This window comes from Mobula hypostoma, chromosome 7 (genome assembly GCF_963921235.1).
Source record: "Mobula hypostoma chromosome 7, sMobHyp1.1, whole genome shotgun sequence".
Taxonomy (NCBI): domain Eukaryota; kingdom Metazoa; phylum Chordata; class Chondrichthyes; order Myliobatiformes; family Myliobatidae; genus Mobula; species Mobula hypostoma.
In genome coordinates, this window is record NC_086103.1 from 186,138,821 (window position 1) to 186,152,499 (window position 13,679).

The following is a 13,679-nucleotide window of genomic DNA, read 5'->3' on the forward strand; positions in this document are numbered from 1 at the left end:
GTAAATGGAATGAGCTGCCAGAGGAAGTGGCAAAGAGGTAGAGGTGGGTCCATGCATTTGTCAAACATCTTGCCAGCTATGCAAAACTCAAGCACACCATGAAGAGAGGCTGTACTTACTTCACCCCATTCTCCAGATATTCTGAAGGTGAAGTCACATCACTGGGCTCCTTGCTGAGCACAGGCGAGTACAGCGATGAGGTGTTTAAGCTCTTCAGCACTAGCTTTTTGATGCTTTTCCTGTTGACGAACAAGAGATGGTTTAACATCAGCCGCAATGGTTACTACAGGCAAAACCTTCAGGACAGCCTCAACAACAATCCATCCCCCTCCCCCCACCCTAAGAACAACTGGAAGTGGTAGAGGTTTGTTCTTTGCAACATTTGTGGATAAATATGTGTTTGGCATGGTCTAGATGGGCCAGTTTCTGCACTGTAGTGCTCTATAATTTTATTAACCTTGAAATATAAAACCTCACACTTTGCCAATGACTACAATGGTGTATAAGTGGTGGACAGGTAGAGTCCTGATTCATCTAACCTGTCCCAAGGTGCTACCACCCTTCACCACCCCCACCTCATCAATTATAATCTTATGGGAAAAGCGAACTAAAACTGAAATACATCAGATTGGGAGTGAATCCCGGAGTTCCTTCTGGGCATAAGACAGAGGACAACTATTCTCCGGGAAACAAAACTTTTGATCCATCTAGTCCATGTTGGTTTTGTCTTGCATCTATAGGAATACCTAGACCTGGACCATAGCCCTCTCATCCATGCACATCCAAATTTCCATTGAATATTACAATTAAACTGATATCCACCACTTCTGTCAGCAGCTCATACCACCCTGAGTGAAGAAGTTCCCCCTCACATTTCACCCTTCACCATTAACCTATAACCTCTAGTTCTGGTCTCACCCGACCTCAGAAGAAAAAGCCTGCTTGCATTTATCCTTTCTATACCCCTCAATTTGTATTCCTCTATCAAATCTCCCCTCATTTTCATACTCTAGGGAATAAAGTCCTAACGTGTTCAACCTTTCCTTATAGCTCAGGCCCTCAAGTCCCAGCAACATCCTTGCAAATTTTCTCTGCACTCTTTTCAAGGTTATTAAGATCTTTTCTATAGGTAGGTGACCAAACGTGCACACGATACTCTGCATCCAGCCTTACCAATGTTTTATACAACTTCAACATAACATCTCAATTCCTATATTCAAAATTCAGATTTTCTGATCTACCTGTGATGCCAACTTTAAGGAATTATAGATCTGCATTCACAAGTCCCTTTGTTCTACCGCACACCTGTGCCCTACTGCTCACTGTGTTAAGATCTACCCTGGTATGACTCCCCTGGTACAACTCACAGTTGTCTGCATTAAATTTCATATGCCATTTTTCTCCAGCCCATTTTCCCAGCTGGTCCAGATCCAACCGCAACCCATGATGGCCTTCCTCGCTATTCACAACACCGTTGAAAGAAAAAGACCACAAAAAGTAGTGAATATGGCCCTCCCAACCACTGAGCACATCTACATGAAATGCTGCTGCAGGAAAGCAGCATCCATCATCAGGGACTCTCTCCCACCCAGGCCATGTTCTCTTCTCACTGCTGCCATCAGGAAGTACGTACAGGACATTCAGGGCTCACACCACCAGGTTCAAGAAATAATACCTCTTCACCATCAGGCTCTTGAACCAGAGGGAATAATTTCACAAGTTTGCTTGCCCCATCATTGAAATGTTCCCACTACCAACGGACTCACTTTCAAGTACTCTTCATCTCAAGCTCATTGCTTATTTATCTATTATTATGATTTTTGTGTATTTGCATAGCTTGTTACCTTCTGCATTCTGGTTGAATGCCCCAGTTGTGCAGTCTTTCATTGATTCTGTTATGGTTATTGTTCTATAGATTTATGAGTATGCTCACAAGAAAATGAATCTCAGGGTTGTACAAAGTGACCTACATGTACTTTGAATCTTGGCCACTTGACCACTAATTTAATTTATTTGGCACGACATTGTGAGCCGAAGGGTTCATTTCTGTACTACGTTCTATGTTAATCTGTACATACATACATTCCTTTCTATCAATGGTACCTTTAAGGTTTTTCTCTTCCTCTTTCACTAATTATTTTTTTAACAATGTACATGCTAGAGGGAAGGGAAATGGGCAGCCAGGTCCAATGGCCATAAACTAATCCCTTCTGCCTACACTAATATTACTTTGAGGCCCTCTGCTGGTCGAGGTTGGCCATGGAGGTTGCATCCCAGCTCTCTATACGATTGATATGCAAACCAGTACACGAGCCAGGGCTATATAATATGGACAGCAAGCTGTACTCCATGTAGCTGGCTCCCTTTTTCCACACAGCTGAAGAAACCAAAAGGAATGGCAGGACTGCCTTAAGGGACTCCAGCTTCAGATTATTCTGGAGGGTTTACTCTCAAAGCCTTCCTCATGAGTGGGTATAGCTGCACGGCAGCGGAGTTCAGATCAGAGTACTCCTTCTGCTAGATGAGCTGCCAACATAAACAGTCTGCCGGGCTTAGCAGCAAAGCCCCACGTGAAGACCAGCAACTGGATTTGGTTGTCAGAGACCACCTGAGATGTATGCCATTGGGAGTACTTAATAGGTAGTGGGAACTTACCCCCACTACTCACCCCAGCTATGACAACCTTAAGGAACCAATATTATTTCATATTAAATAAATTGAATTTAATATTATTGGATATAGTTAGAGGTACCCACAAGTTGGGTATTTGTAACCCAGGGATGGTCTGTAATGAAAATTAATTCAGTGGTCTTCTGCACTCTTTCCAATATCTCTATATCACAATTTACAAATGCATATCTTTCAGTCATAACCTTCAAAAAAATTAAACCAATCAGCCAACTTGGACATTCCTGAATGAACATGATTATACTCCTTTACTCCCTGTATACCCGTCAGTGTATTACCACCCACAGCTCCAATCTGCCAATTAAATTTGCCGACGACACACTGATTGGCCTTATCTCAAACAATAACAAGATGGTCTACAGGGAAAAAGTAATCTCTCTGACACAGTGGAGTCAAGAAAACAACCTCTCCCTCAATGTTGCAAAAACAAAGAAGCTGGTTGTGGACTACAGGAGGAATGGAGACAGGCTAACCCCTATTGACATCAATGGATCTGGGGTTGAGAGGGTGAACAGCTTTAAGTTCCTCGGCATCTACATCACCGAGGACCTCATGTGGTCTGTGTACACCAGCTGTGTGGTGAAAAAGGCACAACAGCACCTCTTTCACCTCAGACAGTTGAGGAAGTTTGGTATGGGTCCCAAAATCCTAAGAAATTTCTACAGGGGCACAATTGAGAACATCCTGACTGGCTGCATCACTGCCTGGTATGGGAACTGTACCTCCCTTAACCGCAGGACTCTGCAGAGAGTGGTGCAGACAGTCCAGCGCATCTGTAGTCGAACTTGCCACGACTCAGGACATTTACGAGGACACGCGAGTTAAAAAGGGCCCTAAGGATCATTGGGGACCCCAAGCCATCCCAACCAAAATTTATTCCAGCTGCTACCATACGGGAAATGGTACCGCAGCACAAAAGCCAGGACTAACAAGCTCTGGGATAGCTTCTTCCACCAGGCCATCAGACTGATGAACTCACGCTGATTTGCGTGTATTTCTATGTAACATTGTTCTATTTATTATAAATTACTATGATTGCACATTGCACATTTAGATGGAGACATAACATTTTCACTCCTCACGTATGTGAAGGATGTAAGAAATAAAGACAATTCAATTCAACTGATTCTAGGCAGTGCCCGGGATTAGACTACTCCTTCAACGGGAAGGTTTTACCTGGGCAGGAAGGTGCCATTTGTCAGGGACGTGGGCTCGTCATCATCCAGTCCATCAAAGAGCTGGGACTTGGCGGATCCAGTGGCTTGAAGGGCCTTCGGCCTCACTCTGGTAGCAGGACGAGGAGTCAATTTGTAGTGAGTGGGTGTGGTCAGAGCCTTCTGGGCAGCTGGATTAGTGGGTTTCAGTCGCTGCAAGGAAAGATGGTTGTTAAAGTCTGCACTCAATGATCAGCCCCCTTCATTATCATCAAGGTGAATGCTATCCAAATATAATGTATTTTAAATAATTCTTTCCTAGTAAATTTACAGATACAGTACAGCCTTGCAGCCCAATTACGGGACAATTTACAATAACCAATTAACCTACTAACAAGCATGTCTTTGGACTGTAGGAGGAAACATGAGCACCTGGAGGAAACCCACACATTCACAGGAAGGAAAGTATAAACTTGCTTACAGAAGACACCAGAACCCAACTCTGACACTCTGGGCTGTAATAGAGTCACACTAACTGCTACATTACCATGGCTCCCCATTAAATAATCTCTAACTTCTGGTAATTTGCCACCCTCTCCCTTCCCTCTTCTTCCATTCCCCACTCTGGCTAACCTCACATCTTTTCTTCTCACCAGCCTATCATCTCCTGCCGAAGCCCCTCTTCTTTCCCTTTCTCCCATGGTCCACTCTCCTCACCATATGAGATTCTTTCTTCTCTACCTTATCCACCCAACCCCCACAACTTCTCACTTCGCCACCCCCCCCCCACCCCAACCACCCGGCTTCACACATTACCTTCTAGCTTGTCCTTCTTCCCCTCTTACTCTGGTTTCTTCACCATCCTTTCCAGACTTTATGAAGGGCCTCAGCTTGAAACTGACTGTTTATTCCCCTCCACAGTAGCTACCTGACCTGCTGAGTTCCCTCAGCAATTTGAGAGATCCTCTGGATTTCCAGCACCTGCAGAATCTCTTGCATTTAAAATAATTCCTTCCTGGTTGATGAAGCAGCTGCCAGAGAACGAAGAACACCAACCCACTCTGATGAGAGATAAAAACTAATGGCATCCTCATCTTTAAGCTCATCCAATTTGAAGCTCAAGTTCCCAATCTCTACAATCCTCACAGACCTAACGCCACACAAAGCAACCATCAGAAGATTCCTTTCTCCTTTCATCAACCCTTGAATGGATCAGAAAAAGTAGTAGAAAGTTGTGATCTCTGCCAGCTTCATATGGGCACACATTTTCCCAGCATCCAAGACACCTTCTGAAGGCAATGCCTCAAAAAGGTGCCATCTACCATTAAGGACCCCAATCACCCAGGAAATGTTCTCTTCTCGTTGCTACCATCAGGGAGGAGATACAGAAGCCTAAAGACACACACACTCAACATTTCAGGAACAGCTTCTTCCCCTCTGCCAGATTTCTGAATGGACCATGAACATTTTCCCTCTCTTTTTAAAAAAAATTATTCATTAAAAACCTTGGCAAACATCTATAGATTTGTGGCAGAAAGTATGCATTACGGCCTGGTATGGGAACACCAATGCCTTTTGAACAGAAAATCCTACAAAAGGTAGTGGATTTGGCCTAGTACATCACGGGTAAAGCCCAACCACTGAGCACATCTACTGGACATGAAACACTGCCGTAGAAAAGCAGCATCCAAAGATCCTCACAATGCAAGGCAAGCTCTTTTCTTCCTGCTGCCATCAGGTAGAAGGTCCGAGAGCCTCAGGTTTTGCATCACCAGGTTCAAGAACAGTTACTACCCCTCAACCATCAGGCTCTAGAACAAAAGGGGATAACTACACTCATTTAAGGACTCTTATCTTGTTATTTCATGCTCATTATTTATTGCCATCTTTTATTACCTACATTTGCACAGTGTTTACAGATCCTGTTTAAAGTTCCTGTCCTATAGATCTGCGAAGCATGCCCGCAGAAAAAGAATCTCAGGGTTGTATGTGATGACATGCATGTACTCTGATAACAAATTTCACTTTGAACTTTATCATTGCACGAAGATTGTATTTATCCCAGGGGTATCTGCACTGGGTGACGCTGCCAGTGCCAGAGGAGACACAAGGAACTTACCTCCTCTTTCTTTTTGGGATCAACCATGGGGTTCCTGAAGAGTGGGGAGTCTCCAAACGGGGTGTAGGCCAGAGCATTGAGTTGCTGCTGCAACACTGCCTGCTGTGTGGCTGCAGCATTTGGATCGGTCAGACCTGAACAGAGAGCCAGAGTCCAATCAGCAGAAGGTAAACAGGTCTATGTACCCAGAGATCAGCACAAGCACGGGACATGCAAAAGCTCTTCACATTCAATGACATATAGATATAAAGAACAAAAGAACGTACCAGCTCTTTGGCTCACAAAATTATGACAACCTTTAAATCTACTCCTAGTGGATGCGGAGAGGATGTTTCCTACGCTGGAAGAGTCTAGGACCGGAGGGTCCATTTAGAACAGAGTTGAGAAATTTCTTTAGCCAGAAGGTAGCAAATCTCCACAAATGACTGGAGGCAGCTGAGGTTTGATAGGTTTTCGATTAGTAAGGGGTTGAAGATAGAAGAATGGGGCTGAGGGAAATAATAAATCAGCCATGACAGAATGGTAGAGCAAACTCAACAGGCCAAATGGCCTAATTCTGTCCTATGCCTTATGGTCTGAGATCAATCTAGTATTTCCCACCCACACCGTCTCCATTTTTCTTTCATCCGTATGTCTAAGAGTTTCTTAAATGTCCCTAATAGAACTGCCCCTACCACCACCCTGGCAGGGCGTTTCACATACCCACCACACTGTGTAAAGAGCTTAACTCTGACATCCCACAGCCTACTCTTCCCTCCACCCTCTTTAAAATTACGCCTCACTTATTAGCTATTTCCACTCTGGGAAAAGGCGCTAGCTATCCAGATCTATGCCTTTTATACACCTCTATCAAGTCACCTCTCACCTTCCCCTGCTCCAAAGGGACAATTCCCTAGCTCACTTAACATTTTCTCATAAGGCATGCTCTTGAATGCAGGCAACATCCCGGCCGATCTCCTCTGCACCCTCTCTAAAGCTCCACATCCAAAGAGGCGTGAAGAAGAGTGCAGAGCAGAGACCAGACGGAAACTGTGAACATTGGAAAGTTTTTGACAAGAACAGGCCATTCTGCCCAACAAAGCTTCCCAAATTCCCATTCACACAGTGTTGAAATAACTATAGAGTTTAGATTTGAAAGTCTCTAGGGTAATACTCTCAACTACACAACTAGATAGTTTGTTCAATATGTCCATAACTTACTGTGTAAAGGAATGCTTCCTGATGTTAGGCTGATACCTCCCTTTATCCACTCTCCATCTACGGCACTGTCCTTGATGGATTAATTTTGAAGTAGCAGCTGGCATCCACTTTACTTATAACCATAATGATTTTGAACATTTCTATCACGTCTCCTCTCACTCTACATCTACTAAGGCTAAAAAGATTTAATTCTTTTAATCTTTCTTTGTAGCTCGTACCCTGCAGACCTGGAATGAGTCTAGTTGCCCTTCTCTGGACACTCTCCAGTGTCATCACATCTCTCATACAACACGGAGACCAAAACTGTACATAGTATTCAAGGTGTGGCCTCACAAACTCATTATACAGCTTAAGGAGAATGTCTTCAGGCTTCAACTCTTCTGAGCGCATTAAATAGCCCAACTTTCTATTAGCCTTCCTAATTTCTTCTCTGCATTGTCTAGATGTTGTTAGCGATGAGTCTACCAGGATACCCAAATGCTTCTCATACAGTGCACTTTCTAACTCAAGACCTCCCACTGTACATCTAAAATTTCCAGTTCCTATATGTAATAATTTACATTTACTTACATTAAATTTTATCTGCCATTTATCTGCTCACATCTGGATTTTGTTTAGATCTGACTGTAGATTCTGCTTCCGCTACCTGAATGTCCTCAATCCGTCCCCCCCTAATTTTGTGTCATCTGCAATCTTTACTAGTTTATTTGTTACGTGTGTAAGGGGTCTCTTCTTCTATGTTACTGCATAGTCTAATTAAACTGCCTTCTTTGTTATGTTATAATTGAAAGGGCTTCTTTGTTATGTTAACTGCTGAGAAATTCCTCCCGCTAGCAGCTTGTCTTACTGATAAGAGGGTGTTACGAACCAATTGGGATAGTTGTTATGCTTTCAGTGTGTCTGTAAGATATTGTGACGCGCAGGTTTTTGGGGAGAAGGCGGGAGAGAGAGACAGAGGATGGACCAGGCACTGTGAGTCCACTAACGGGGTTGGACCCCGAGCAGGAGTCCGAGGTCCAGGGTGTTCGGCGAGGAGAGGAGACAGAGACAGGCTTGTGTGGAGCGTCTGGTCGACCACCGATGTTGGTCCCAGGCGGCCGGTCGAGGTGGTCCGAGGGGGTCGCAGGGTGAAGAAGGTCTTGAGCTCCAACGGTTTTTGTGCACGAAGAGATTGAACTTTGATAAGTGTGGCACCTTTTATTTTCCTTTTATATTTTATTCTGTATTATATAGTTCCAGTAATATCTATAAACTGTAAATCATTTAATCATATCTGGTGTATTGTCTGTTATTTGGGCGGGGTGGGGTACATCACACAGCATCCACACAAACTAATTACCCGGTTTGGCAGGGCCGAGGGCTGTTTCCCTAGACGACAGCGAGCTGAGTGACCCTGAGGCTGGCCGGGGGGCTACACTAGCTTAACCAAATTATTGATGTAAATTAAGAACAGCAGCAGCACCAAAACCAATCCCTACAGAACCCCACTTTTAAAATCTTCTGGGTGTGAAAGTGATCCTCCAACCATAACTCACTGTCTTCTGTTTTGAGACAATTCTGCACCCATTTGCACACCTTACCCTGAATCCCTACCTCCTGTAATTTGATCAATAACCTCTTGTGAGGTACTTTTGTCAAAAGCCTTCTAAAAGTCCAAATGATACCAAATGCTCTATTGCTACATAAATTTTAGATGCCTCTTCATAGAACTCCAGCATATTAGTAAAACATGGCTTCCCATCTGAACCCCTTCTGGTTTTCTGCTAACATGCCTGATCTCATCAGCTGCTTTTCCATCTCATTTTTTATTATTGTTTCCTTTATCTTGTCTACAATACACATTATAGTTACCAGGGTCAGTGTGGTCACCCTTATATACTGGACCATTTCCAGTCATTAGGGATTTCACCAGTCTTCAATGACTTTTGAAAAATACATGTTAGGGATCTGTATATAAAACCACAGACCCCTGGATATATGTTGTTTGGCCCTGGAGATCTATTAACTTTCAGCTAAAGCAAGTCCTCACTTTCTAAGATCTCCAAGTCACATAAAACAACCTTATTTTTCTCTACACTTACTGGTATATTGCTAATATCTTCCCAGGTGAATACTAGCAAAATATGAGTTGAGTATAAACCATGTCCTTCTCTGTACAATTTATCACCCCATTATTATTCCTAATATACTTAGCTTCCTCCTTGAATTTTCTTTTACTAAAGTACTGGGGGAAAAAATCTCTTGGGGTCACTCTTAGCAATACCCTTCTCAACTTGCCGTTCAGTAATCCAAATTTCCCTCTTAACTATAGCTCTTGTTTTCATATGCCCTATGGTTAACATCATTACTTTTTTTCTGTATTCCCTATACAGCTGTCTTCTCTTTAATAATTTTTAATGTACATCTTTATTCATCCATGTAGCTGACCTAATGTTTTTACTGGGTACGAGCATTTCCTGCACTGCATGTACAAACGTTTGTATTACCTCTTTAAATGAACCCAATTGTTCCTCAACGTCAAGCAGATCCTTCCAGTTTACCTTAAGTCTTTCCTGCATCTGCATAAACTTTGCCTTTCTGAAATTTGTTTTTATTGATATATATTCCCAAAAAACTTTGAGACTAACAAGATTATGCTCACTTATTCTTAAAGGCTTAACAATTTCCATACTCAAAATTCTATCCCGATTGTTGCAGAATATCATATCTAGACAAGCCTCCCCTCTTGTTGGTGTATTAACATACTGGGTCAAATAACAATCATTCAATAACTAAATGAATTTCTCTTTCCTGTAATGCATTAGTCACTGGGTTCTCCTATTCAATATTTGGAAAATTAAAGTCAACCACAACATCACCCTCAGAACTTGCTTTTTAATACTTCTGATAGAGTTGTTCATTAAAATCACTATCAATATTCGATGGTCTATAAACATACATTCAATGTTATTTCTTTATCCTTATAGCTTTCAATTCTCACCCAGGTTCTTCACCAAGTCTCGATTCATCTCCCATCATAAGCAGCCTCAAGTTTAAATTCTCTATTCTGTATATGGCTACTCCTCCACCTTTATGATCTTGCCCATCTTTCCTAAGTATGACCCTTTAATACTATACTTATCGTCATAGTTTGAGGTCAGCCAGGTTTCAGTTATTGCTATGATATCATACTTGTAATACAATTCCAGCTCATTTATTTTATTCTTAATACTTCTTACATTTATACAGGCCAATCAGTCTGTTGCTAATGTTTTTCTTCCTATTCCGACCCATTTTTAAAGCCCTGATATGTTTAAACTGTTGAGCCTAGCCTGCATCAAGTTCCCTGCTTCCCCATTCCCTAGCTTGAACAGCCCTCAACCAACTGGGGGATACGCCTACCCAGCATATTAATGTCCCTCCGGTTCAAATGCAACCTATCCCGGTGGTACAGGTTCCATCTGCCCCAAAAGACACTCTAATGTCCCATAAACCTATACCCCTCTAACCTACACTAGAATTTGATCCAAGCGTTAAGTCTTCTAATCCTCTCCATCCAACCTGGACTGTCACGTGGCATATACAGTACTTCCGAGAAGACCATCTTGTCAGTTCTGTTTCTAAGTTTTCCATCTAACTCTTTAAATTTGTCTTACAAAACTGACAGCCTGCCCTTACCCATGTAATTCGTTCCAATTTGGATAATGTCTACCGGACCCACTCCAGCTCTGGCCAGGAGCTCATATACTGATCTAGGGAGATTCCTACTTGTGCTCCTGGTAGGCAATACACCATACAAGACTCCTTGTCAGTACACACCTGAGAGTCCCCTACTATCACTACTTCCTTTTTACGGGGTTTAGGATTAGAGAGGGTCCTGTGGGGTTGCTCTGTCCTGCCTACCACCTCAGAGGTTTCATGGTCGTCGTCAAGCATCAATGCTGGAGGAGATACTAGAATGAAAAAGTCACCAGACAACAGAGGCATCAGAACACATAAGCATTTTAAAAATCAAACCACTGCGGTCAGCAGGAAGCAATGGGAGAGGGGAAGATAGGTCACTGCAAATGTAAGTGGGAGTGACACATACAGACACAAAGGTAGCGAGGGTAACTTACAGACTGCTGCCTGAGGGGCTCCAAATCCCACACTGGTGTTGGCAGCATTAAACGCTCCTGTTCCAAATGCCCCTGTTCCAAGAGCAGTGCCCAGCTTGGGCTGCGTGTTGCCAAACAAGGAGGTCTGCCCTGCTCCGAGCGCTAGGAAACAAGCCATGCCACGTTTAAAACAGAACATTACAGTGCAGGCCCTTTGGCCCACAATGTTGTGCCAACCTTTTAACCTAGGTAACTGCCTTTACCACCACCACCCCTACATGCACTCTGCGAAATACCTACTTCTGACATCCCTCCCCACACCACCCCCCCTATACTTTCCTCCAAACACCTTAAAATTACGCCCCCTCATTATAGCCATTCCTACCCTGGGAGAAAATCGCTGACTGTCCATTCTATGCATCTTATCTTGTACATCTCCATCAAATCACCTCTCATTCTCCCTTGCTCCAGAGAAAAAACCCTTAGCTGGCTAAACCAAAGGGAGGAACACTGCGAACGAGCCCACTCCCCAAGCACTCAGCACGCCTGACAACATAACCAGATCCCAAGTAAAGCCCTTGGCCTGAAACATCCCTCCGCGAATGCTGCCTCTCTGATGTTTTGTGCACAGTTCCCAGGTGTCAACCATGGTTTCACTGGGGAGGATGGGAGGGGTGCAGTCTGGTAGCCACACTTCTCCACTGCTATGAAAACGCTCTTCACCAAATGGCTCACCTGATCCAAAGCCAGCCCCAAGAGTGGACCCAAGGGCTCCAGTAGCAGGTTTATTCCCAAACAATCCTCCTGTAACTGTGTTCGCTCCAAATCCTGAGAAAACAGACCCAAAGTTCACCATTAAACTTTCTACTGAACCAAAGCTTCCGCCGCACACAGACATCTGACAGCTAACTACTATACATAAGGTTAATGAGTATTTGGAACGAACTGCTGGAGGAACAAAACATAACAGCACAGTACAGGCCCTTCAGCCCATAATGTTCTGCCAACCCTTTAACGTACTACTCCAAGATTAATGTAACCCCTTAAATGTCCCCATCTAAGAACGCAGGAGGAAACAGCGCACTCGGGAAACCCATGCAGTCATAGGAAGGGCGTACAAACTCCTTATAGACAGCTGCAGGAATTGAACCCATGTCACCAGCACTATGATGGCTTTGAGGTAACCACTATGCTAGCGTGTCGCACTAACACTACTGCATGGCCCCGTAAAGAAGCAGTAAAGACGGGTCCAACTGCAACTTGTAAGAGGCACCTAGACAAGTACTCAGAGGGGAGAGGCTTGGAGGGTTATGGGTCAAACTTGGACTAGCAGGGAGAATGCTGTGATTGACATGAAACAGTATTTTATTAGTCTATGATACCTTAAAACACATGACATGGCCCAAGCCAACCACACCTACTCATTAGACCCTGGCGTATACAAGGTGAAAAGAGATTTCACCCTTGCTCCATGGTTCTGACCCTCGTTAAAGCATGGCATTCTAATAGTCCTGGAATGGGAATCAGTGGCACAGTCGCACAGCGGTTAGTATAATGCCAGCAATCACGGTTCAATTCCGTCGCTATCTTTTTTTCTCCCTGTGACCACGTGGGTTTTTTTTCCCATATGCTCCAGTTTCCTCCCACATACCACAGAAATATGGGTTAGTGGGTTAATTGGTCCATAGGAGTAATTGGACAGCATGGGCTTGTTGGGCAGAAGGGCCTGTTACTAGCTGTATCTCTAAAAAAAGGACCAATATGGGGTACAGATTCTACAGAGCTAATAACACAGATGAACAGTATTAGCATTTTAAAAGCAACAGAGAACCTCTCAGTAAGCAGCATGAGACTCAATGTTCAGCTCTCAATACTGCTCTTCTGAGGAGAGGGGGGCCTTCCAAAGCGTGGAGCGGAGTGCAGATTCTCCAGAATGCCATCGATCTTAAATTGGGGGACTATGTCTGCAAATCCGCTGGAGGCTGGAGGCCAAAGACAGCCTGTCCTGGGGTGGTACGTGCATTGACAGGTGGGTGGAAAAGGGCTTGTCTGCTGTCGTTGCTTGCTGTGTTCTGCAGAGCACTGCGGACTTGCTATGTTGGCACCAGAAAGTGGGACGACACTTGCAAGCTGCCCCCAGTACATCCACAGGTTGTGTTGGCAGTTAATGCAACTGATGCATTTCACTGTGTTTTCCAGAACATTACTTCATAGCCCTCCATTTTTCTGTCATCCATATGCCCATCTAAGAGTCCCTTGAATGTTCCTAATGTATCTGCCTCTACCAATGCACCCACCACACTCTGTATAAAGAACTTTAGATCATAAGATATAGGAGCATAATTAGGCTAAATGGCCCACCAAGTCTGCTCCGTCATTTTATCATGGCTGATCCAATTTTCCTTCCAGCTCCAGTCTCCTGCCTCCTCCCTGTATCCCTTC

General features: G+C 43.8%; 1 protein-coding gene across 3 annotated transcripts in view; it reads right to left on the bottom strand.

The window, feature by feature from the left end:
• nup98 (nucleoporin 98 and 96 precursor) overlaps positions 1-13,679 on the bottom strand; it is a 117,768-nt gene that overhangs the window by 38,423 nt on the left and 65,666 nt on the right. For all 3 annotated transcript variants that reach the window (XM_063054773.1, XM_063054774.1, XM_063054772.1), the window contains exons 11-15: positions 11,973-12,065; positions 11,259-11,399; positions 5,962-6,095; positions 3,865-4,055; positions 120-239 (exon numbers count right to left, since the gene is read on the bottom strand). In XM_063054773.1, coding sequence (XP_062910843.1) covers positions 120-239; positions 3,865-4,055; positions 5,962-6,095; positions 11,259-11,399; positions 11,973-12,065 — 679 coding nt within the window. The remainder of the gene's footprint in view (positions 1-119; positions 240-3,864; positions 4,056-5,961; positions 6,096-11,258; positions 11,400-11,972; positions 12,066-13,679) is intronic.